At 36.3% G+C, this 27721-nt stretch overlaps 1 protein-coding gene across 1 annotated transcript; it reads right to left on the bottom strand.

Moving 5' to 3' along the window:
* Positions 1 to 246: 246 nt before the first annotated feature.
* TMX3 (thioredoxin related transmembrane protein 3) lies at positions 247 to 25203 on the bottom strand. The gene is made up of 15 exons (XM_033512196.1): positions 25120 to 25203; positions 24846 to 24900; positions 20391 to 20430; positions 19245 to 19368; positions 15753 to 15798; positions 14678 to 14758; positions 13726 to 13825; positions 13394 to 13471; positions 11124 to 11190; positions 9030 to 9128; positions 7059 to 7116; positions 6321 to 6374; positions 5941 to 5997; positions 2410 to 2539; positions 247 to 332 (listed from the first exon to the last, which is right to left on the bottom strand). The coding sequence occupies exons 1-15, from the start codon at positions 25166 to 25168 to the stop codon at positions 303 to 305; spliced, it is 1068 nt and encodes a 355-aa protein (XP_033368087.1). The 5' UTR covers positions 25169 to 25203; the 3' UTR covers positions 247 to 302.
* Between the last annotated feature and the right edge of the window lie 2518 nt (positions 25204 to 27721).

The raw sequence follows: 27721 nt of genomic DNA, 5'->3' as shown, positions 1-27721 counted from the left end.
TATTAAAAAGTTTAATCAAGAAGTTAATTTGGCTTAAACCTATACATGTAATATATATGCAATATATACAATATAAAACAACTAATATAAAAGCTGTTCTAAAACCCTTTGAAAGTATTTGTATCCTGATTGACAAGGGCACCATCTAATTCAATGAGAAATAAAACTCACCACTATAGTAGACTTGGCATCATAGATTATTCTCTTGATTCGTTGCAGAAGTCCATCACCACCCTGGGCCTGAAATTTCAAATGGAACCATGTCAAAACTGCGGACACTTTTCAGTTATGATTCCAAAAGTTCATTCTTCAGACCTTGCAATCTTAAGGCCCTTTAGAAGGAAATGAAAAGTAATTATTCTTACATCTCATGATGCCCAGACACTCCAACTTGCCAAGCTTGGACAAAGATTACTCAGTAGTCTCATGAAAAAGTCTCTCACAATTGTTTCAAACAATCAGTGCCAACTTGGACAATGGGCTGACTCTCTCTCTCTCTCTCTCTCTTACCATAAAGAAACACTAACAAAAACTAGCAACTGTCCCAATGTAACAACGGTAAAGCTGCAGAGCTCCTCTGAACTTTCCTGCAGCTGTCAAACATCCACTTAGGGATTATGACAGCACAGTTAGAAAAATCTAAGAACTAAGCACAGAGGAGATACGAAGGTGTAATAAATAAAACCTGCGTCAAACAATGACAGACTATACCTACACTGCCCCCTAATTGAGCAGTGTTTGAAATAACTACATGAATCAGAAGGCAGTTTGTCTGCTGAACAGTACCAGTTTTCACCTTCTTCGAGTAGCCAGAGAAACAAACTCAATGTTTGGAAGTCAACTCATCAGCACATGATCTGGCCAAAACCCCTCAATAGCAAAAAAAGTCCACAAAGATGAGACAGACTCACAAAAAGTTACCTACAGAGTCTTACAGAACAATAATAAAGTCCAGGTGAATAATCCAACACTTCCCAAGGAAGAGAAGGGGGAATAACACACTTCTCATAAATTTCTCTGTGATTCAGAAAGTCTGCATCCTATTAGTTGTTTACCAGCATACTTTGAAGACTCTCATTCCTCAACAGCTGCACAACTTCTTGGGCAGAGAACTCAGCCAAAGTAGTGCCATTTTGTGTCTACAGACACCTTAAATATAGACCAGCTTAAATGAAGTCGTATCCTGTATTTTTGTATTGTACAAAGATGTGAATTTAGACTGACCTTTAATCACTCTAGCTGAGATACTGCAAACAAAAGATAGAAAGACCTAAGTGACACTATGGCAAAAAACACGAGGCATCACAAATGATTTTTCTCAAAGTAAAAAAAACAAACAAAACAGAAACCAATTACATTTGTTGTTTCAACCAGAAAGGTACATACAAATAGAGTCTAACAGATGTTGATAAATTAATGCACTTAAAAAACATTCAAAAAGTGAACAAAGAACCACCAAGTTATAGCAATACCCATAACACTGCAACTGAAAGCATGGCCAGTGAAGTCCTGAACAACACATAAATCCAACTACATCATGTTCTACATCAATCAGAGAGATTAAATAAACCCAAGTACCCCATATGACAAACATCTTCTGCATTATTTGCCATTACCAACCAATGACCTAAAACTGCTGGCGTAATGTTAAGTGGGACTCAGCTAACACAGGAAGCACTCAACCTTTGGCTTAAACCACAAACAGGCTTCTCCCAGGAGGCAGCCAAATTGTTAGCTATCAGCTCCCCTTCGTGGTAAAGCCTTCTTTCCCCAGAAGCACAAGTCAAAGTTCTGCTCCATGACCTCTTTCCTCATCCACAAAACAGTCCAACTTATGGTACACTGAGGGAAAAAATACTCAGAAATTATCCCAGTCACCAATTCCAATTGTTTTAATTTTGTTATTTTAACAAAAGACAGCTCTTATTTTAGTTTTAGAGCAGAGAGGAGATAGCATGTGTCCATTTCTAACATTCAAAGCAAGTAAAACACTGTTTTTTGAATCTGAAGTTGTAATTCCTCCAGCTATTTGATTTATTAATTTTCCACTGAAAAGAAAGGGTGAAGTTGAATTATGCACTATAATTCAAAATTTTAAACAAATGCGTTTAATGCAAACCAGGAGATGAATAAAAATCTCTCCATCTACAACTGCACCAGTAAAAGGAGTATCAAAAGAAGCCAGCTAATATTATGCTATAAACAAAAGAAAGCTTGCTTTGTACAACATGCAACAGCATGACTCCAGAATTTACAATGGCATATTCAGCGACAGCACCCAAGACAGTAAGACAGGACAGGAATATTAAACACATGCATAACTATCACAGTAACCAATTTTTTCCCTTACTTTAGCATCTACAGAAATAAACACTAACCAGTATATTCCAAGCCACTATGAAGACTTACTTCAGCTGTACCATCCAGGATATTGTTAATAAACTGAACCATGTCTTCTGTGCTCTCGATGTGCCTATCTGGTAGAAAATACTGCTGATTGGAGGTATTCAATACAACAATAGTAGGGATTGTCAAGTCACTGGAAACACAAAACAGAAAGTTTATATATTTAAAGAACTACCATATAAAATAATGCAATTCAAGTAATCCCTACATCATTTCAAAAGGAAATCCATTAATCTTCCTTTCATGTTTGTTCTTCATAGGAATTCTTTAAAAACAAGAAAGCAAGAGAAAAGGGGGAAGATACTTGGCCTAGTATGGTATGGACATGAATGGTATGAGCATGTTTCTCATTAATATTATTTTCCTTCACATCTGTGTCAGTCATGCTGTTGAAGCTTTCAGCATTTTACATACCCAGAGCAACTGTAAATCAGGTACCTTATGACTTTCCAAATAATAAGAGATCACAGCAGCCTTGTACATGAAATGCATTAAGTACTTAAGCTCACAAAGGCAGAAGTGTAACTCAAAAATGTAATCCCACACAACCACTGTCTAACTCATCACCTTTATCAATCAACCTCTGCTGGTCAAGTCAAAAGAATAAACCATGCCAAGCATAGCTTTTCTACAGCTCTTTTAGATATGGCTTATGAGGAACAGAGTTTTTAAACAATTATTACTCTGCAGTTAACTTTCATGTGCATGTGCAATAAATACATCATAATTGGAAAGAAAAAAAAAAGGAAAAATGTTGGAAATTATCTCTGGACACAAACCAGTTTAATCTTCTGTTCACTACAGCACCAAATTCAACATAAGATCAAGTTTAGGAAATTTTAATATTGCAAAAGTACACTGCTCAAAAAGGAAGATTTAAATACATTAAACAAAATCTCTGTAGTCTTTATCAATTTTCTACAATTCTGTCAGTAATGAATTCAAGTACTTCCTTCAAAGCAGAAGCAATGCAAACCTTGTTTTTGTACATTTTCACCCTTGTCTAATAGTGTCTCATCCATGTACCTTTGTAATCCTTGGAAAATTGATGACAATTTCAGTCTTACCTGTGGCTATCAACTGGTAGTAAATTATTTAATGAAAATACTGGTTATTAACTCAAGATGCCCATTTTTCATTGGAGTCACTGAAACTATCCTAAATTTTCTCTCACATTTTAGTTTTATGTTTTAATTCAAATGCAAATATGAAAGTTAAAAAGCTTATAATACTTATGTATCACAGTTTTCTGAACTTCTAGAAATCTGAATACTTAAAAATTTAAGGTACAGACTCTGTTCCCACTACTGAAGCTGAAAGCATGGTGGCACCTCAAAAAACATAAGGGCAATTACAGGATAACAAAATAATGCCATCCTTTAAATGGAACTTTACAAAAAACAGCCAAATAACACAGCTTTGTACATCGAGGCAGCCTGCAACATTAGAGTCACGAAATATAACGTTTTCACTTGAAATTTTTATTCTTTTCTTACTAGGGACAAAGAAGAAATCTAAGTATAAGGTGCTCAAACCAAGTTAGGTGTTTTTGGAAGCATCTAGTAACAAGTTATCAATTTCTGCCAAAATATGCCCTCCCAGCCAAAACAGAACAAGTTTTATTAATTAGATGCAGAGTTTCTGTTTCATTTAACAGTCTGGTAACTGATGCTCTTGGATGTGGTTGTAGAGCAGCTGAAAGGTAACCCCCATATACAGATTCATTACACTATACAAAAGCTCACAAAAGCACATTTAATGTGTTACTTTCAAGAGCAGTGGAGAATTCAACATACACCTATAGCTGACAGTGATACTATGCACCTTAGCTTATAAAAATTCAGTAAAATACTGAAAAGCATTTTTTTAGGTAAAATTTTAGGTAAAATTATGTATTTTAATTAAAATACATAATATTCTAATTTATTATTTTGTGCATGGTTTTAAATGTATTTCTAATCCAACAAAAGCATGTTCATACACTGCTGAAAAAACAGAAGAATTATAATGTCTACTAATGAAGTTACAGCCAAGTCCATAAATGTACTTCTGTCAAGGTCTAATTCTACCCCCAGAAACCATACAATATTTTATCCTTTGTAAAGAACACAGAATTAGCTCCTATGTGCATCTCACACGGTAAAAAGTGTTTTGTGATACATTTCTCATTATTCATATTTTTTCTATTTCCACTTGCTGCCATCTGGTGTCAAACTGAAGCAGTTGCAATACTTTTTTTTTTTTTTTTAATTCAAATTTAACTTATGTAGCCACATGAAGAGCCACTACTTTGAACATAATTCACTGCATTCTTTTGTAAATTCCTACTTATGCTTGAAAGGCATACACAGGGTTTAGAAAATAATTCAAAGCTGGTGAGTACTTGAACCAGAACTTTCCATATACTACAAAGAATAAAGTTAGGCATTTTGCAGATTCACTTAAACAACCCAACCAACCAGACCAGACTACATCACTACCACTCCAAGTGGCAGTTCTGCCTTCTTTCCCTTCATTTCCTTCCTCCCAGGTATCTCATCTCATCTCCCTCCCCTACATCTCTGCACATTCGTGCTGGTACTCAGCAGAGTAGAGCCAATAACATTGTTGAATCAGCAAAATAACTTCCCTACTTGCCCAGACAAAAAGCCAAACACTTTTCTGACAGATAAACAGGATGAAACAGCTCAGCAGACAGACGTAAGAGCCTGCACAGGAGAAGCAATTAAGCAAGGAAGGTCTCACTTTTGGCAATTATAAAGCACTAGCTTTATAATTCAATCAAATTCATATAATCACATAATTTTAATGGAGAGACATTTGTTTTTAAATCAGGTCTTAATCTACAGACATTCTACAAAAATATAGACCTTGTGCTTTTGGGTCCACATGAAGCTTCTTGAATTTTTAGGGGCATGAGTGCATACTTAATTAATGTTTTGATCCCTGAGAAATGGATTTGGAAAACTTACAGAATTGTAACACTGACTCCTGGCTTTTCCTTCTTTCAGAACTCCAAAGGCCAGAGGAGAAGTAGTTAACTACAAATGCCAAGCAACTCAACTCTCTAATTATGCATTTTTTAGAACAGGATTATAGTAAGGGCAACTGCCAAGCACCTTGTTAAACCTCTTATATTTTTCAAAATATACCATGTACATATCAAGCACAGACAGCACCTTCCATGCATTCTATGCTTTTCTGAGAAAGTGCATTTCTATGCAAGTCTTAAAAATATATCAAGAATGAAAGCCTCACAATTCTAACAGTTAGTAATTTAACAAAGTAGACCTAAAAGATAAGCTTTTTTCAATCAGCATTATCAGTAAGCCAAACATCTAACAAGAAACTATACATTTACACAGTTTAATTTCACAAATAACTGATATTATGGTACAGGCTGAATTCTGATGACAGTGATTTTTTCTTAAGTCATGAAAGCCAAGAATTTATTGTAAGATTATTTCCAATTAAATACACTTGGTAACAAATGCAAGAGAAGAAAGAAGAATATTCAAATAAGAATTTACTTACTCCATTAGTAAACTATTAATGTAATCATTTCCATCCATATGGCCAAACTGGAAGTCCCTGTGAGAGAAGTGGTTAAAAATAAAACAATGAAAAAAGTGGATTTCACAAAAGTGGGTTTCACCAAAAGTTCTTCCTTAAGTATTTTTCCTATACCTGAAAATGAGGGCACACACCCAGCAATGTAATTCAAAAAGAGTCATGATCTAGAACACAGCATTATGAAACACAGCCAGTTAATGAAATGGTCCTATTAAATATCAGTATAAAAATACAAAAGCAGGCACTATAATGTTTTTTACTTAGGAAAAATAAGTGAGTACTGTCTTAGAAGGATTAATGTAGAGGCCCAATTAAAACATCAGAGTACCATGTGTGCCTACCTGTGAAAGTGATCCCGATAATCTCTGGCAACTTCCTGAATAATAGACTTTAATCTGGAAGGAAAAAAATTGGCATTGATAATCCAGGACAGACTCTTTCTAAATACAAACAATAAACACTCAGATTTCTCCAGTATGCAGCAACAAGGACTAACAAAAAACACCTTGTTCATCTTGCTTAGTTCCTAAAGGTTGAAAATAGCTACACAGTACTTGAACAGTCTGTATATGCAATTGGAAAAGGACAAAGGAAGGTCTTGTTCCTCTCAGTCTCTTCAGCAAACTCCAACCCCAGCAAAAACACCTCTTCTTTAAAATCCCACAGACAACTAATATAAAGCATCACTAGCTTAATTTTCAATGCAACTGAACTGAAGCACAGTCATATGTTTAAACTCACTGAGTTCATCTCAAAGTCATCCAAACTCAAGCAGTTTTGTCTATGTTTAAAAGGTGACACAATAGCTTTTAAAAGCTATGAGATCACCATCTGCTCCAGTGATCCCATTAACAAATAGCAGAACAGATATAGGAACTCCCAAGCATCTCAGTGAATTCACATGTGCTTCAACCAAGCCATAAATTAAGTAAGACTAGTACACTAAGCCAGAAATTAAAGAACATTTACAATTAAACCCACTTATTTAACCTGTATTTCTCAGTATTTAAGAAACATTCAAACTTCCCTATGTCATACCAGCACATTTCTCCCATAGTCACCAATACTCAATTCTGTACCTGGTATGTTCCACTGAAGAGTTCTTATCATCAATGACTGCAATAGCCACAAGTTTTCCTAAAATAAGGAATAAAATTCTTGAAACCATTTACAAAGAAACACACATACTCCAATGGGAAATATCTCAACTTAGAAAATCCAGTAATCCCCTCCAGGGACAGAAATCAGTTTTTAAATATAAACCAGCCTCACAGCCAAAGAGCCTCTACAAGCTGACCATCCTGTGGTCTTAAAGCTATTGAAAATAAATTAAGATGGGGCTTAATGCCATACCATTTTCATTGTATGAAAAACCTATCTATAGAAAGAAGATAAAAGGGAGAAAATGCAGATAAAAATTAATTTCCTAGTCAAGCTGCATATTAGCATATACCTAAATATGAGGTTATGGAGATATGCAGCAATTACAAACTGATTCTAAGCAATTAAATCACTGTTTTATGGATTTAAACGTTTGACAGCCCTCTGTCAGAGGATCTAAAAGGTCAGTGCCAGAATATACCAATCTTTTCAAGATTTGCTTTGTGAAGTTTTTCTGATTAAAAGAAAAAAAACTCCAAACCCAAAGAGTGCTCTGGTCAATCAGATAAAAGTGTGTTAAAAAAGCTGGCCAAATTTTCTCCATACCAAGCCATTGCAGTTAGGAAAGCAGATCTGTCAACACTGCAGTCATCAATCAGAGAAACCCAAGACTCCAGAGGCTGATTTTTCAGCTCTCTCCAGATGCCACAATTCACTCAAAATCCTCCCCACCAAGCCAACCAATTGCTCAGTTCCTACCTACCACCACACCACAGGAAGCATTCCCCTCAAAAACAGAAAGTCACTCTTGTTCAAGTAATGCTGGGTTTTAAGGGCAAGATCTATGATTCATTCCCATACTTCCTTGTGAAATAGCAGTAGCTTCTCCCCACCCTACTTCTTCCACACATCAATTCTCACTTCTTCCCATTTCTTTCCACCCTAAGACACTACCTAATGACACTAGGAGACAACTAATGAGCTTTTATACTGCAAAAGATGATCTAAATAAATTCCAAGTACTATGTATTAATACGTAAAGGTCTTTAAAATAAATGATGGCTTAATAAAATAATTTTTTTTTTATTTGGAACTTGAGGAATTGTTAGTTAAAAATATAACAGGAAAAAATATGCTATATTTAAACAACTTGCAACAGCATTTCTGTAAATAACCATTTAAAATGTAGGTGTAACAATATTAGCTTCATAAACACGTAAGAAGAACATTTTTCTTCTTGAAATAAACATTTTAAAGAATATGTTTAAAACCTGAAAGAACTCAATGTTGATTGAATGTAAATATTTTGAAATGGAATATAGATGATGTCTTGGCCTGGAAAAATCAACACTTACAGTATTTTTTCTGATACCTCAGAGTGTCTATACACCTTAAGAGCAGTACAACTAATTTGCCTTTTCCAGAGGTCACCTGGCTGCAAAAGTTTCATCTGGCCTGCAGAACTTTTGCTAAAGAAAAGCTGAAGTTTTCATTCATTTTTAATTGAAGTTTTTGCCCACTTCAATACATGCTTCTCTCCCTTTCTTTCTGCATCTATTTCAAAGATACCTAAATCCACTAGATGTAAGATATCTGGACAATCTATATTTGATACTTCTAAATCCAATTTTAAAATTCCCTGCAAGTATTCCTAGAAGTAATATGCAACTCAGACAAAATATAAGGTGCTCTTAAAAGTCCTACTAATTTTTGTGACTACTACAGGATTAGACACACTGACTTTCATGTTGTGAGGAATGGACTTATGAAGACTGTGGATGAAACCTCCAGTCACAGGTCAGTCCAACATCAACATAATACTGCCACTATCAGCTCTACCCTGATATTGATTAATTTCTGACATTTAAAAACATGTTCTTAGTACTTGTTTGTTTTTTCTTACTGTTTAGTACACAATGTCAAAAAGTTTAGGACCGGCATCTTCTCACCTGTATCTCCAAGTTCATACAGTGTAAAGCCATCTACATGAAGGTAACCTTGAAATCTTTCTCTGTTTATCCAGGATGACAAATCACCATCTTCATACTCTGACATTAAAAAAAAAAAAACAGAGAAATAAATTTCTTTAAGAGGTGGGCCATCAGATTTGCTATTTCAGTAAAATGGAGGCAACCACTATTTTTTTTTCCTTTTTTCCCTTTATTCTTGTTAGACCAATCATCACACTTCTATGGGCATTTTAAGTTTGAAAACTTCTAATGCTATTTTTAACTGCTGAACAAAAAGCACATTATAGAAAAGGGTGAAAAGTCGATTTGCTGATTTTATTTTCTAAATCAAGGATAAACGATGCTGTATGAGAAGCTAACAGTGACCCAGTGCAGAAAGGAACAGGTTCAAACCCTGTTTTTAAAGGGGTGTGTGTGAATAACTTGTCAGGTTTCAAACAAAGTAGAGATATAAAAATACAGAAAGCAGTATTTGTGAGAGTCCTTAAATGAAAAATGGAAAGAAAAATCAAGAAAAATCAGATGCAAACAGCAATGTTAACTTAAATGAACAAATAATCATGTATGACTGACAATCAGTTTTTACCAAAGGCTAGTTTAAGACGCTAGATGTTTTAACCTATTAAGAATTAAATTCTAATACATACCATCAATTAGATCTAAATCACAAGTAAAAAAGAAAAACATATTTACATATATGTTGCATTTTATGTGAATAAATGCACAATAATTAATTTGTTTTAAATCCTATTGCATAGACTGAAGTATCAAATAATTTCAGGTTAACAATTATCTGCTGTAAGACAGTAGCAAGTAATTCCAAGAATAATGCAACCCATGGATCTATATCCATTTCCCCTACGGAGGAAAAATCCCAAACCAAAACACCAGACAGAGGTCAGAGCACTGAAGTGCATTCTGCTAGAATTTTTTCCGCATAGTGAGTTCTTCAAATTTGTGCCAGTCATAAAAGTTGCACATAAAACCTTATTCAGACTCTTACAATGCGTCTTCATTATTTGTTTGACTTCCAATAATGTTTCTGGTACATTACGAAAAAGTAACTTTTTTACAAAGTAAATTAAGAGCCTGAATTATCACAGCTTTTGCACTTGTTTTAGAAAATGTGGAAAAAGCAAGTGGGCTACAGAGCAAAAGAAGTGTTTCTCTGAAAAGCTTTCCTTCTCCAGAATTGCTAAAAGAGATAAAAAAATATTAAATGCAAATCAAGGAGGCTACAGAGTGGGTTTTTATCTGGAGGCATCAAAATAAAGAGGAAGACAGGTACATCCATTCTATGAAGACAAAGAATACCCTTGATGGTTGACCTGAAATATTTTGCTGTGGTGGTACTTATCCTAAGAAATTATACCAGAAGAATAATCTTCTGAGTGACATGTTTTCAACTTAAAATGAAAACCTGCATTTAAAACAATCTAAATCAAGAGTAGATGCTTTTGCAAGTAAGTGGTATGCTTATAAGCCCAGGCTATGCAATGTAACTATGAGCGTGTGTACATGCTTCTAACATACACAGGCCTTATGGCACAGTCTGAGTACAAAAAAATACTCTTGTATGTGGATATGCACACATGTAGGATAGATATACACAGAAGTGCCAGGTGTACTGGCCTCATGTACTGCAGATACACACTGTAGAAATAGCAGTGTTAAAAAACACTACTAGCTTTGGGGGGCCATTCTACAGCCTACACAGCAAGCCAGGTAAAGTAGCTTATGTGTATGATGAATTTGTACAGTGAGGGAAGAAGTAACTTTTCTAAGTACATTAATGGTGGTGAAACAGTAATATGAGAAGCTACATCTTATTGAAAACAAAAAGCAAACATCATCATTTCTACTTCAGTACTGCTAAACCAAATTCCTTGCATTTTGTTGTGGAAGAACTAGTAATTTTTTTTTCTCTTTTCCTTCATGAAGGAGCTGCCATTTATCCTAAAACTGGAGAATTTCCCAGCATCCTTACATACCCTTCAAAAAATCCCAACTCCTCCAGTTTCTCCATATATGCTTTAAATATCTTGTCTTAAGGTAATGTCCACTTTTACTTACCATCATAAACAAAGTAAGTTCCATCTTTGAAGACCATAACAGCAGGCAATTCAGGTAATGTCACATACTGAAAGAGTCAGGTTTCAATTAATCCATGGAAGATTAAAAGATTTTTAAACAAAATAAACCATCTGAAAACATGTAAATGTAATTCACGGGGAAAATCTCTATGGACACCTAAATATTTTCTGTCAACACGCATTAAGATAATTTATCAACTTCTGTATATTAAAAGTAACACAACATAAATATATTTTTGAGAGGTGGACCTCTCAAAGCATAAAAGAAACATGATTTTTACTGGTATCTGGAGTAGCATGAAGAATAGTTTATGGATTGGACGTGGACTTTAGATAGGAAATTGTAGCTTGAGGATTTTATCAATCATGCTCTCAGTTCCTAATTTGTGCTGTTGTCAGCATACCTGTCATATTGCTACTTTTACTAAATAGAAACTCAGTTTTGCAGAGTAAAATAGTACCACTGGCAACATGTGCCACTAAATCTGGGCTATTTCCTGTGCTTCAGACTGATGGGAATATAAAGAAACAGCACACAGGGCTGCAAACAGGCGTATTTAGACAAGTAACAATAGCCTGTATTACCATGCTAAACATAGTATTTAAGATGATCAGGAACATACTTAAAAAAAAAAGCTGTAGAACCTTTCTTCTTGGAACTCAAATTTATTCAGCTCATGTTTTTTGTGAACTGCCATAGGAAAAATACTGCATCTGCTTCTTAATCCTTGCTAGCATTCTAAGCTAAAATTTTAACAGCATTCGTTGATAAGAAAGAATTGCATCATAAGCTTAGTTTTGATCATGTCATCTGAATTTTCTGATTTACTGATATGTTTTGGAAATGTAAGGACAGCATAATTTCCAAATGACATGCCTTCTGTCATTCTGAATTACCTTTCTTGTAAAAGTAGTAATTTATAATATTATAGCTGATATGAATAAGCAAGAAGGTAGTCCCAGATGATATTTGTTCTCTTACTTGCCCAAAACATAATTCAACATCTTTGAAGGACAAATCAATCAGTGTGCAGTTTAAAGTTTGCAAAAGATGCCTAAAAGTTGGAACAATATTACCTAAGGTGACAAAACAAAGCCTAACCATGAACACTGGAATGCAAAGGCTCATTACAACTCGCAGTCAGATTTCTTAACATTTTTGCTTCTCTCCATAAAATATTGAATACCATCACTACTTCAGCTTAAATGGCACTGGTGGGAAATTACCTTCTGTAGGAAAAAAAAAGCTCACTGCTTACATCAGTGTGATCACAGAACCTCAAACACTTCCAGCCTTTTTTACTCTTTCCACTGCACAACTGAACAGTACTTTCCTTGCTCACCTGGAGCTGAAGTGCAAATAGCAATTTAAATTAAGGTAGCTTTTGATACAAGGCTTCTGGAGAACTAAAAATACACTATTTATAATGAAACCAGTTCTACTTATGGTGATGTAAAATGCAGCTGCCTCAAAACAAAACAACAAACCAAATTCTGCACATTCTCTCATTAATCACCAACTAACTTCAAAGTCAAAAGTTAGTAGGCATGGGGCAGACTTAGGTCCCACTTGGAGAGAACAATAAATGAAAAAGTCTTTTAAGTTTGCTACAACAAATAAGCAACAATGGTTAGACTCACTACAGTAATACCAATTTTTTTCACCCTTGTGATGAACTGTAAGAAATTTCCTTGTCACAGAATCCTCAAAAAAAACAGTAAGAGAATTCTGCAGCCAGTGGACTGGACTGGCTGATCCCTGGGCAGACTAATGTGTTGATCAGCTGTATTGTACAAGATGAAAATAACTTGTCTCTTCACTTACTTCTGATTACTAGGGTACCAGTAGTAATTCATGCTACAAACCCCCTAATTAGCTATAAAAGTGTTTAGTGAAAGAACTGTTAGGAGCAACAAGAGTTCTGCATTGCCTAAAAATCCAAGTATCTACTTTCTTGGGCAAGTTGTGTGGCCCATATTGAGTTCTGTTCAGCCTCTGATTAATTTTATTAATATGACTGAACAAGTAATTTGGTCAAAACAAAACAATGACAGATTGAAACTTGGGTTGCATTCTTTCCCCTTACAGACTCAAACATTACATTACTGAAACATTACATGTTTCAGTGTAATTACTTAGATATCTACCAAAGCCAAACATACTGTAAGAAGCCATCAAAACAGCAAAATTGTAGAGATGAGGAGAAAAATGCCATTTCTGAGGAAGCAGTAGGAATGGAATCAGCTTACCTCAGGTAGCACATCTTCTGAGGCAGAAAAAAAGTACGTATAAACTATTAGTTCTGAAGCAACCTCAATGTATTTTTCCTGAAAAAATACAAACAATGTTTTTTTTAATTTCTGACTTTTTGGTATGTGTCAAACAAAAGCTTTGTGACATACCTTATCTTTAAAGAGCAATTAGAAAACATGTTTATGGTGTAAGATAGTAAAAGCACCTTAATAAACATAAAAAACCCCCAAGAATTTGTTAGAAGCATGCATTTCAGTCTTTTGAAAGATTTTTAAAATTATTCCCTAAATTGCCAAAAGAAGTAATTTTACTTAATCGAGCTTCAAACCTTTAAAGGAGATTCACCACCAACATACACAAAAAGTACACGATGTCTCTTTTGCACATGCTCAAACATATGCTGGCTAGGAAGTGGCCTGATGAGAGGTCTGGAAAGGGAAAAAAAGACATAGAAAAATCTCAGTTTGTGACACCTGAAAAACCCAAACAAATAAAAATTCACATGAAAATATCATACAGTTTTTTGTGCTTTTTTTTTTTAAAAAAATCCAAAATACAAACTAGTTTTTCAAGTTATTATTTTATACTAAAAGAAAAAAGAATATTCCCTCCCACCCTCCCTCTACCAAATAACATTATGTTCTTCAAACAGCACAATTAAACATGAAATTCAGATCTTACTACAAAATGCTGCTATGATGCCTTTTACCGGTCACAGAATCACAGACTGGGATAGACTGGGAGGGACCTAAAAGATCATCTGGTCCAACCTGCCACCATGAGCAAGGACATCTTTCACCAGACCAGGTTCCTCAGAGTCCCACCCAAACTGGCCTTGAACACTTTCAGAGATGGGGCATCAACAACTTCTCTGGGCAACTGGTTGCAGCATCTATGCCACCCTCACAGCAGAGAATTTACTCCTAGTATTTATTCTAAACCTATCCTCTTCCAGTTTAAAACCATTGCCCCATATCCTTCCAGTACAGACCATGACAAAAACTCTGTCTTTCCTAGAAGATGTCTTTATATAGTGGAAGGCCACAATAATGTCTCTCCATTTGAGAGAGAAAATTCTGAGTGTAAGCACAACACCCAGGAAACGTGGCCTTGGAAATAAATCATCTTCACTCAGCACCAGTCTCCCATGCACCTACACACTTAGTGTACATAGTTTTTAACATCAATATTTTCTTCTTTTTAAATAAGTCTTGGCCCACCTCAAAGTCTCATGTAATTTTGAAGTCAGCAGAAGAAGTCTCTGAGAAGAGTATACTTACCCTGCCACTCTATTAGCAAATTCAATTATATCATCTTTGGTTCTAGGTCCTCTGTAGTTGTACGCCAAGTCACCTTTCAAGCTAGATAAATAGAAAGACAAAAAAAAAAAAAACCAAAACAAACCAGAAAAATCAATATCTAAAGTACATTCATACATGTAAAATTTCCCAACCTTGACATGTTTACTACAGTCACCTTTCAGCAAGTGAAAAGATGAAAATATAAAACTCAATAATGCAATATGATGGAATTATGGAATAACAGCTTATTTACATGCTATCTGAATTACTGACTTGTTGAAATACTTAGCATTCTTTTACAGTTTTTTTTCCTAGTGCACAGCTGTCATTTATTTTATAAACACACAGATAATTTAGAACACTTATTTATGACCATATTAAAAAGCCCCTTGAAAAATGACAAAATACCCCACACTTAAACCGAACCAAACACACTTAACATTTACACTACTCAGGAGTAAGTCCTTGTAAAAGGAAAGCATATAAACTTCTTTATGTTTTTTTATAATTGAAATGTATCAAATAATCTGAAAAATCTTTCACATGTATGCATTAAGCTTCACTGAAGTTTTGGTCAGCTTACAGTACTCTGCTGAGAGGGGATGTAGCTTGCTTGCATTAGCAAAGTATTCAAGTAACTTTTACTAATTCTAACAAGCTTTCTTTGAATCCATATAGATTTAAGAAATTCGGAGGAATTTTCAATACCTCTATATGCCATGAAAATTTTTCATCCTTAAAAATTATCAAGCTGAATATCTCTGCTTCCTATTTTGAGAAAACTAACTTGACAAGATTTATTATCACCTATTAGGAATATTATTTGCTTAAACCTGCTAAAATCCCCAGTATGTCCACAGTAAAAAGTACTCAAAACTACTGCATCTTTATTTAACATGACATTGTACTGGACTATACATTACATGGATTTGAGACTTCTAAATGGACAGGGCCATTTTTAAGTTTTGTTTTTATTTTCTTTTCCTTTATTTTTATTAGTTTTTAATTTCTTATTCTATGATTGAAAGAAATTCGATAGGAAGGATCAACTTACAGCTTAATTGTTGGATAGCCTCGCACTCCAAATTCAGATGCAATACCTGAAAGACATGCGTTAATGCCAAAGTGAACCAGGACTTTTTTTTCCTCTCCTACTGTTTCTTTAAGCATGGTTTACTATTCACACCACATATACAAATAAAAAAAATACCACTTAGCTCAATATGAATTACTTTACTTGCTTTCAAGGAAAAGCTTGCTGTTATTAAGCTACATCATTAAAGTTTGGACTTCTGTCAGAGGTGCTGCAGGGTCACAGGACAGCCTCCCAATTCATGTGCCACAACTCAAATGTCATGAGAATCCTCTGGACAGACATGCTTGGTCTGCTTTCCCCAAAAGTAGCATGCATTGAATATGCACATACAATTGACTGAAAATACAAGAGGCAAAAATTAAGCATCGTGGATGAAGAGCTGTAAATACTAATGCTTTAAAGAAACATAGAAGACAATTAATTACTCCTGTGCTAGAGTAATGGCTAACAAGAAGTGCAGTATCATACTTTCAAAATCATATTCCACACAAGTAAATGTCTACTGTCATGAAGAATACCAGAAGTAGGCACTTTCTAAGCAGAGACCTCCTGCTTATTAAAGTGGTAAAAAGTAAGACAACTGCAGAACTTTTTCCCCCACCTCAGATTTGCTTAAAACTTTCTATCTTGGTCCCACTGGAGGAGTACAATTTGCAACCACCCTTCCACTTGTGAACAAAACATCTGCCACCTTAAACTACACTTTCCAGCAAATCCAGTTTTTTCCAAATGTTAAACTACACAGTCTCAAAAAAAGATTAAGTAAGTATAAAACTGTGCCAATACTTGTGCAATTCCCTGTTGAATAATAATCCCTGACTCAAATAGAGTCCATGCTTGTTATAAAACCATTCTGGAGCTACCAACAACATGCCACAGCAAGCAGATGTTGGACATCTTGTGTGCAAAGCTCTCAGTAAGAGTTTAGAACTTTGGTTGTGCACCTGGATCAGATGCAAGTACCTGACTGCACAGCACTACAAATAAAACTAGCAATTCACCTACTGGCAATCCAATCAAAGACAACTGTTCTAAGAAACAGACAGATGAGAATCAACTTGATTCTGACCCTTTTCTATTACAGCTCTACTACACAGAACTACAATGTATTAAAATATGTATTAGAACATTCAATCACAAGAGCTGTCAACAGTTTATTTCTCCTTGTACAGCTCTAGAAAAGACAATTTTTAATACTTTTTTTTACACATTCCAGCCATGGGGATTACCAAAATTCTATTAACTTCATGGAAATTATTTGTTTACATCATCACCTCTACTTCTTGGTATGAAGAACACAGTACAGGCAAACAGCAACAATTGCATCACCCCTAGGTGTGATGTATTTCTCCTCTGCTCACACACAGTAGACTCCTGAGGCTAAACCCCCTGAAAATTCAGGTGACTGCTCTGTTGATGCAAGAGCTGTATCCTCATTCCACAGAGCTACCAGAGGCAATATTCACTGGATGATTTATATGTTCACCATATAAGATAAGATCTCAGCTCTCTGACACCAAGCTTCCCGAAGTTCAGCTCTTTCACACCACTTCATATTCCTATTATAAACACAAACTATGCAGAGCAAACCACTCATGTTCCTTCCAAGTGACACATACAGCTGCATTTCCTTCTGAAGTTTTCAAGACTGAACTACTTTGATTTCAGAGAATCTTTAGCTTGAAAAGGTATTAAGCATAGTTGACTTGAGTTTTTCATATCCAGATGTAAGATTTCCACATTGAAAATGAAAGTATAAAACTATTTAAAAAGATTTATCATGACACCATGAAAACAGTAGCAAATCTGAGAGCAAAAACATTTCCAGGGCACAAAGGAACACTTGCAGCTTTTAGTAATTTTTATATAAGTAAAAATAACTGACGTAACAAAAACATAGTACCAATTATGTTCTAGGTATAAAGTATAAGATTCCAGTAACAGGATGACAAATACAAATATTTCAAGGTAAGCTTTTATACAATTCATATGATTTAGAATTTTATACACTTGAATTTTTTTCTGGAATTTAAGATTTTTTACTGGAAATTTAGAGAACCATGAAATCTATTCCCAGTTTTGAAGTTACCTGATTGCATGAAATTGAAACTTCTAATTCTCCAGGCTTACTTTTTAATAGAAAATAAGTATATTTAAGATGAAACATGAAGTCTTATTTATTTGGTTTTATAGAAAAGGATATAGACAATAAATTGGTCTTTGAGACAAAATCATTTTAATCTCAAAAGACCAAACACTCCAACATCTAAGTATTGATGATGGAGAGAGATGGGGACAACTGACTTGGTGATCAGAATCCCATTTTACTGTGGGCTACATAAGCTTATAAAATATTCTAGGAAGGCTACAGTGACTGGGTTAAACACCATACAAGCATATAAAGAAATGTATGCACATTTCAACATTTGTTCAATCTTCTCCCTGTCCACAGGCTTGATTCAATCTTCTTGCCATCTTCAAAGCTCTATTTGTTCCTGCCAAGGCATTCTGGCTATCAGATCTCTTATGCTAATCAAGTCCAAAGTACTTTCTGATTTCACCATATCTAAGCACAGGAAAAACTGGAATACCACTGAGAAAAGTATTCTGCATAACATTTTAAGCAAATACAACAAACCAGGATAATCAGATTTAATGGATATTAACTAAAAATACTGCATGTATTTAAAAAAATTTATGACATATAGATCTCATTTGGGCCCCACTCCTCCCCATACATTTCCTTTTAAATATCTTCCTGGTTCAACATACATTTAAGTGAATTGACAATAAAGAAATACATAAACACAAAGGAAGTAGTTAAGCATTCAACAATCCTCTCATGTCTACTGAAACCACTTCTCTGAGTACCAAAGGTTTGGGGTTTTCTCAGAAAAGGTCGATACATATGAAAGGCATCAGCAAAAAAAAAATACTGAAAGTACTCAGTTTGATTATTTGAGAAGACATTTACAGAGAAACATGGGAAGAAATTGGCTGAGCAGTGATCACTGATGTAATGAATTCACTTATCTCAGCAGGCTTTGTGTAACAGTTTCAGGACCGATTACCTGAAATGAGTAAGAGCAAGAACACAGGCACTCCTCCGGCAGTAACAGAAGGAACCTAAAACTGGATACTCTCAAGAGACACACCACATAAAAATGCATATATAACAGTACTCTAAGAGGCATATCAAAAGCAGATCTTTGAAAAGCTATTACCTTCCATTTGTCAGGAAGAGTTCCCTACTCAAGCAGAAACAAATGTGATAAAAAACACATACTACAGCAAGTTGTCACTTTTGGGAAGAAAAACAATCAGGAAATTTTTCTACAATTATGGTTTGCGTATTTGTGCTATGACACAGAAGAAAAATAACAAGAAAATAAACTAATAGCTTCAACACAGAGGCTGTGATGAAATTACCCCTAAACAAACCACACTTACTAGAAAAGGAAGTTGCATCCATCTTCCCAACTTTTACTGGAGAACCCATGTTTCTCATTTCTATGCCCACTTCATTCCACACAGGTTCTAGTTTCTTACAGTGGCCACACCAAGGTGCATAAAACTGCAAAGCAAATACATTTCATTAAAAAGAAAATAAAAAAATAAAAAATTGGTAGAAATTGATTCTACGATTAACCCTCAAATCATTATCAAGACTTCTTTTCCAGTCATGGTACTCCGTATGTTTTAATAAAATTGCAAGTTAGTTACAATGTTAGCATGACAAGCAGCATTTATGATTTAGTCCTACTTTTAATGAAAGCACAAGCTTGAAAAGAATACATTAAAATGCTGCAATATTATATGATTTCTTATTTAGGAATAGACTGCATGGTAACATTTGTTTTGAAAGTTAAAAGATCATATGAATATCCAAACTATCCAGAAATATGAATTTGTCAACAGGCAGAAGATATCAATGTTTTGGTACAACAAGATAATGCCACAGTTTAACAAAAGATGAATTTTGTTTTGCTATGTACTACTGATAACTCCAAATTAGCACATATAGTTTTTCCCACTCAAAAATCACGAATCTGGATAATACAATTTTGAGAATTATAGTACCTATTTGGGTAAAATTAATACAGTTTTAAGAACTCATTGACAAACAAGCTCAATGTTTTTAAAAACTCTTTATCCCTGAAGTAAGGGGCACTGAATCTTTCCAAATAATTTAGAAAACTAAGAAGGCTCTCATATATTTGATCTTTCAGTGCTAACAGAAGTCTAGAACACAAATCAACTGATGAAATACATGAAAGGAACTATAAAAACTCTCAACAGAGGTTATCACCTCCTGAGTGTGTTAGGTAATCTGCTTTCCTTTTTTAAGGACTGCAAAATATAGACTGAAGCCTATTCAGCAGGCTGTTCAGCAGTCTATTCAGCCTATTCCTGCTTCACCCTGAACTGCAGACAGATTGTTTAGCTATCCTGTCAGAATTACTGCCATGAAGTTTTTCTGCATCATGTACAAACAATTTCCCAAATGATGAAGCAGCTTGACTACAGTGTGTAGTGCTGTGCAGTCTGTCTTTTGATTTCCACCAGCAGATCTTCCCGTTTTTCTTATATACTCACATCTACAAGCCAAATATCATCTTTACGGTTTTCTTTAAACCTAGAAAGGGAAAAAAATGGTATCAATAAATTATGTATCTGAAAATAAAATAGTGAAGTGCATGTGTAAAACAGGCAAAGTCTAAAAAAAGGTTAGGATAAGACCATAGATACAACATTTCTGTTTTGTTTCATTCTTTGAGCATGGAGAAACAGAGAGGATGCTTATTTTTTAGTAAAATATTGCTCTGTACATGATACTACACACACAGCTATGCCTATTACGTTTCTCTATTTCCCAAGACAAAAAAACAAAACAAAACAAAAAACCCCCAAAAATAAAAAAACCCAACAAAATAGAAAAACAGCAAGAAATAAGAACACACATCAAAACACAGAGAAGATATTTGATTAGCATGTGCTATCTAGGGGGAAGAAGTATTTTGCAATTGTCTTAGTTATATTAAATACAGTTGTTGTATTTTTATATATCAACTAATACAGACTCTTTGAGCATTGGTTTAAATTGTTAATCTCAGCTTTAGTAAATGTAAACTAACTAAATTATCTTTAATATTAATATGTGAAGTAACTTGAGCTCAACCTCCTTAAACATTCTACTATAGGTGTGTCAGTTTATAGTTCTATTAAAGTTGCACACAACCAAAAAACCAACTTAATGGAATAAAAATGGTCAAGTTATTGATAACACTAAGCTTCATAAATCAGAGTTCTTTGGTACCTCCCAAAATGCTGCTTACATTGCATTTTGCTGTTGTCACTACAAGATAATATGGATAACCGCATTAGTTAACTAGCTCTATGTAGATAATTAAATTAGCTAGAACTTTAACCTAAGGTTTACTTTTGTAAAAGGCTTTGTAAAACTGACTAGGACTGGGACTAAAGTCACATGCTATAACATACACGATACAACATCCTTACTGCACCACTCTTCTTGCAAAATTAGATGTTTACATATAATTATACAGTAAGTGTGGATCTATACTCTAAGATCCAATTAATACAAGTTATAGCCCAACTTGTCAGTTTCCAATATGCAGCATGTCTATAAATGGTTGAAAAGCAGCAGGCAAAATTTATTATATTTCTTTAAAGTTAAATTTTTAATAGTCCATAATGGTCCTAACAAAATATTAATGCTGATACTGGCTTACTGTTTGACAAAAATAATTCAGAAATCATGAATACAATCTAATTACAGTGTTGAATGTTCAAAATTTAGAATTGCAGCATTTCAGTGGTAAATTCCAGCCTATTTTATTGATGGCACACCAAGGCTGCAATGCCTGTACAGCAGCAGGAAAAGTATTTGCAGAGACTTTGCTATGGAACTGCTGAAGGAAAGCAGCATCTTTAAGTCACAAAACTGCTTAGTTGACAACCTCACTAAAAATTCACCTCACCACCCTAAGCACTACAGGTCTAATGAGAGAACCAGTGAGAGCCCAGCATCTCCTGAGGACTCAAACAGAGCCTCAGCTAACTTCCAATTACAATGCCAAATACAATTAATTGGCTATGATGCAAGAGGCAAAAAGTAGCTACTGAATCCTAAGTTCCTAGGCTGTGCTTCAATTTAGAATATCACTTTTTTCTTCGTATAAGAAGAATTTACAGTTAAATGTTCTCCTTCCTCTGCCACAATACAACTGTTATGGCAAATTGTAAAGAGCATTAAAGTACTGAGAAAGGTAGACTGCAACCTTGGCAGCAGACAGAAAGAAAAGAGAAAAAGAATTAAACATCTGGAGGCTGAGCTTTCCAACAGAGTTTAGTAAGTTTGACCTAAGATTGTATAAAAAATACTGTAGTTTTTATAATATAAAATTTCAATGTATTTCTCATCTAAGCACCTATTCAACCAACTTCCACAGAAACTAAAATCTGAAGTTTAACAAAACCCCAGCCATCAAACTCGCTCTAGCATTGCTAAAGTCAATGTTTAAATTACTAGACAATATTGAGGAAATTCAACACACTGATGAAGGAATACAGAAATCTCTCTAAAAATGATCAAACATTTTCTAAAGATGCTGTTTGTAGGCCCTATAAATAAGTTTTCCAAGCTCCAAATTTCAGTGTCTCTTTTTAACTGTCCTGTGCAATCCTCTGTCAGCTAACAGAAACACAACCACACTGGTGGAAAGGTGGTTATAAGTGTTGCATGTCCTTGAATCAAAATTATTTGTCTCAAACCCATACATCTTCCCAACTACATGATCAAATGCTGTCTCAGCCCCCACTTAAACCAAGAACCCCACTCAAACGAAGCACCCCACTCAATCATGAACAGTTAAAAGAAACCAGCATGAAGCAAAACTGAACACCAAGGTCAGAATTCCAAGGGCCTCAAAACAACCCAGCTGCTCTGTCTATTCCTTGCTTCCCACTTGCACCATTTCTGATGCTTCTGAACCTGTTTTGAGCCACCCCACAGACAGAAAGACACTTCCTTTTTAAGTCAGGTTACTAATCTGCTTCATTACCACACTAGAACAAGTCCACACTCATCACAAAATGAGTACTGACCTGAGGCAGCAGATCTGCTATCAGAGCAGCACAAGCCAAGAGGAACCACAACTCCTTTTGTGTATCCCTCCTGCAGCCCAGCTGGGCACCTTTGTCAGCTCTGCTACTTGTTTTCCTTTGTCCTGTAATCTTAGAAAAGGGACCTGTGCCTTGTACTAGTCCACACTGTCTACAACCACTAAAATTCAAACAGAACACAAAGCTTTCAGCAACAGCAGATCATCCATAATGTTTAGGCATCTATAAAATGGAAAACTTGAAACTTCACCAGTCACTGCTCCCCAGTTTGGAGCAAAATTAAACTAAAATTTAAATTGTTCAAATTAAATTTAAATTTCAATTAAATTTAAATTGTTTTCCTGACCTGTCTCACCACTTGTCAATCAGCTAAAAAAAATTCAAAAAATTCCCCACAAACCCTGTCCTGAACAATTCTCCAATTCTTATTCTCAACTGCAAATACAGGCGTCTGTATAGTTTTGTAATCAAAAAATCCAAGTGTTCTAAAATAAAATTTCCTTTTATCAGTTACTTACAAAAGTTATGTGACAATGTTTTAAAAACAAGCTTTGAAAATCAAGTCCAAACAGTTCCCATGCTTCACCAGACACTGTTGTGTCTCTCCTGAGAACTCCTTCCATATGCTCCCATCCCCTCACCCATAAAGCCACTATCTGATCTTATGATTAACAAGCAATATTGTAAAAATGTGACTGGTTTCCTGACAGTTTAGCTCTTTGATACAATTCATAGTGGACTGAACCCTCATGAAAACATCACCTTTAACTGGCTGAATTTATCCCAAGGTAATCATTTAATGCCAACTTCTCCTCCCCTACCAGCTATTTTCCATATCTTCTTTCAACTCCAATAATTGTGCTGCTTTGTAACACTTGATATAAACCTGCTAATATGACAAAAAAAAACCAAAAACATTCGGGAAATTTTCTTGGGAAACAGCAACTATGTACCTATCAAACTGCTACAGCAAACCAGTACATCAACACTGATACTACACAACCAAGTTCATGGCAGGACTACCCACTTCAACTCCTGCACAATCTCAGGAATAATTGTTGTTAAGGCACATTTTTGCACAAATATTGCTGGCACTTCCAGCAGCCATGAACTAGTCCTGCAGGCTTCTTTGTCTCTTCTGTTTCTGACCACGTGTGAATGCACTTCAACTTGCTCTCCCAAGCCTTGGTGGCAGCCATGCTACAAACTCTAATGAAGACTTTGGTTAAATGCAATCAGCTTTTATTTGGGGCAGGCACCAACACATCAATGTATTTACGAAAAATAAAGAACAAGCAAGGAAGCCCAAGAACACTTCTGGCAACATCACCAGCTTTAAAGAAGCTGAAAAATTTCATTGTTTCTCAGCTTCATTAACTGAACCTCCTTAATAGGTGAGACTGAGGAGAGACCTCATGGGAGTCTACAACTTTCTCAAGAGAGAAAGCAGAGGTGCAGCAACTGAGCTCTTTCTCTGGTGGCCAGTGACATAACCCAGGAGAAAAGCATGAAGCTGTGCTGGTGAGGTTTAGGTTGAGTATCAGGAAAATATTTTTCATTCAGTGGGTGGTTAAGGTCTGAGCAGGCTCCCCAGGGAAGTGGTCACAGCACCAAGCCCGACAGAGCTCAAGAAACATTTGGACAACTCTCTCAGGAACATGGTGTGACGTTTTGGGAGTCTTATGCAGGGACAGGAACTGTACTTCAATGATCTTTGTGGGTCCCTTCCAACAGAGGATATTCTATGATATTTCAGGACACCCTTTTTCTGTCCTTCTTGCAATAAAACAGCCACAGTCTTTTCCAGTGTAGCTTTCTTGACAAGCACACTATGCACAATCTGGGGTCACGTTCCCCATAAGACGACAGTATCTCGGCAATTAGGCAAGACAACCCAATACTTACGACTCATCTAGATCCTCCACAAAACCGGCACCTGAGGCCACCACATGTGCAACCACTGCGAGGCAAAGGAAAAGCGTTCCGTGAGTGATGTCCGAACCAACCCGGGGCGCTCACCCACACCAGCTGACGGGCTCCCATCCCTCCTGGCCCCTCACGCCCCCAGCGCTTCCCTCCCCTCCTGCCTCCCCAGCTCTGCCCGCCTCCCAACCGCACCGCTTTTCCCCCCTCTGTCCTGCAGCCCAGCCCGGCGGAGCTGACGCCGCCCGCCCGTCACCTGCCGCCCAGAGGAGGCAGCGCTGCCGCCCGCCCGGCACCGCTGCCATGTTGACAGAGCCGCGGCACGGCCGGAAGGGGAAGCGCCGACCTCTCCCCACGGCGCAGGCGCGGAGCCGCGGGCGGCGGGGCGGGCTCGGGGCGCGGCGGCGGCCGCGGCTCCGATTGCGGGTTCTCCTTGCTGAGGGGTGAGAGGGAGGGAGGCAGGCGTGGCACGGCGGCAAGGTGATGGAACGCGGGGTGCAGAGATTCTGGCTTCTCCCCAGCGGGGAGAATCTCGTTCAGTTGAATCGGTGCTCTGCTTCTTTGGAAGAATAAGCCTCGTCCTCCCTCCACCTCCACGTGTGCCGCCTGTCGTGTTGCCGGCTGTCTGCCGTGGGTAGAGCTCAGCCCCTGCCCTGCTGCTGTATCAGCAGCCTTCCTTCAGCACGGGCTCGAAACTTGCTTACTTCAATGTCCGTGTCATTCCCTCCTTCTTTCAAACCTGTTACAGTCTTCCCTGCCTTCAGCTACAGTGTTTTTTCTGTCAATTCAGATCCTAGTAGGGCAAGTAGTCCTGCTTGTTTAAAAACTTCAATTAAAGCAGGTCTGGGATTGTTCAGCCTGGAAAAAACAAGGCTCAGGGGAACCTTATTAATGTTTGTAGATACCTGAAAGGGATAGCAAATAGACCAAGGCTGGGCTTTGCCAGTGGTGCCCAGTGATAGGACAGAAGGGAATGGACATAAAGTGAAACACAGGAGATTCTCTTAAACCATGAGAAAACACTTCCCTGCGAGGGTGATTTGAGTGCTCCCCCCCAGCCTCCCACCTCAGAGATACTCATAAGCCACCTGGACATGGTCCTGAAGAGCCATCTCTAAATAGTCCTGCCTGAGCAGAGGGTTTGGACCCTTTGGCTTACAGAGGTCCCTCCCAACCTCAACGACTCTGTGATCTATCCCATTTCAGTTTGGATTTCTGTAGTGTAAACTCTTATCCTTTCTGCCTACACTAGAATTACTTTCCTTGGCTGTACATGCAAATGTTTGAGATCTTTGTCAGAAAAGGATAGAATCTTTCCAGGGACCATCCAGTTCCTCTGAACTGTTTAAGCCTTTTTGTCTAATGATAGCATCTTTCATCCCTTTGAATAATGTCTACAAGCAGCAGACATTGAAGTTGCTTCATTTTTGGGCTGTTCTGCGTGTGTGTGCGCACATGTGCTTGAACTTACGTGGATGTAGATACATGTTCTCTTGGCGACTCATTACCTTCCACGCTGGGCAATACCTGGTCTGTTAACTTAATGCTTTATGAGTATAGTCTGCTGGATTCATCAAATAATCCCCAGAGCTGTCCAAACCTTTGCAAAAGCCAACTTCCACATCATAGTCTGAGAAATAGGTCAAAGCCTGAGAGTATATGCAATAGCTCACATTAGAATTCTAAAATATCTTACTCTGGCCTATGGTAGATTTATTTTTTCCTTCTCATATTTTACTGAAGAATTTTGCAATATTAAGATTACTTCACTTTTTTTTTTTTTTCCCCTCCCCCCTCAAGCTCCAGTGATGGGAGAACTAACAAGTTCCTGACATCTGTATTGGATAAACAGTGACAATTATTCACTGAATGCAGAGAATTTCTGTTCCACAGCATTTCACCTTCTGTTCGCCACAGTTAGCTAAGTGGTGTCTGTATGCCTGACCAAATGAGAGATGGCATCTTTTTGATCCTAATCTAACTGCTGTCTAGACTGAGACAATGAAAAGAATTTACTCCATCAATCCATTAGTAGAAAATCCATACAGGAGAAAATGGGCATAGCCAAGTAACTGTTAAATTAGTATAATCGTATTCTCTTGCGCAGACAGTTCATGACTGGCTTTAAATAACTTTTAAAGGGGAAATAAACACTTTATATAGTTTTGTAGAGATTTGAATGAAACTCTTTGTACACTCTCAAAGTCCTATTTATCAGCTTTGAGTTCAATTCTTTTTGAAGGTAATGGAACATGATTGTTCTTACTTTTGCGTTTAGTGAGCTGAACCTGTCCTCTGAAAAAAAAACAAAACCAAACCTGTACAGTATTCTTGAGCTATTTCATCTTGAAATTGAAGGAGTTTCTGTGTATTTACTTCTCTGTAACTAAATTTACATTCACATAGACAAGTCTATGCTATATTTATTTATACAGTTTTTGCGGAAGCTTTACTGCGTAAAATCCATATAAAAGATAGTGCTTGCACTGCAGCCAAGTAAAAGTATCGTGGGAAAAGCATGTAACATGCAAACCAAATAAGCTGGATAATGATAGATGACATCCAGAGACATGTCAAGGGGATTTTGTGTTTTTATTTTTTCTACTATGGACATTTTGTTTGAAGAAAATGCAGAATTAATGTGTTACTATTAATAGACTATTAAATTCAGTGGAGAATTTTGTGCAGAATAGGGATGATTTAGTATATGAACTGAACAGGAGATATGAACAGAAAAAAACAGTGAAAGATGAGAAACAAAAAGCACAAAGAATAATGTTGAAATCCTGGGAGATACTGCAGGAAAAAGTGGGAATTATAGGGAAATTACCAAACAATGAAACATTGGAAATTGAATA

Source organism: Parus major, chromosome 2, assembly GCF_001522545.3.
Source record: "Parus major isolate Abel chromosome 2, Parus_major1.1, whole genome shotgun sequence".
In the NCBI taxonomy this organism is placed as follows: domain Eukaryota; kingdom Metazoa; phylum Chordata; class Aves; order Passeriformes; family Paridae; genus Parus; species Parus major.
This window is presented reverse-complemented; position numbering and strand designations above follow the sequence as displayed.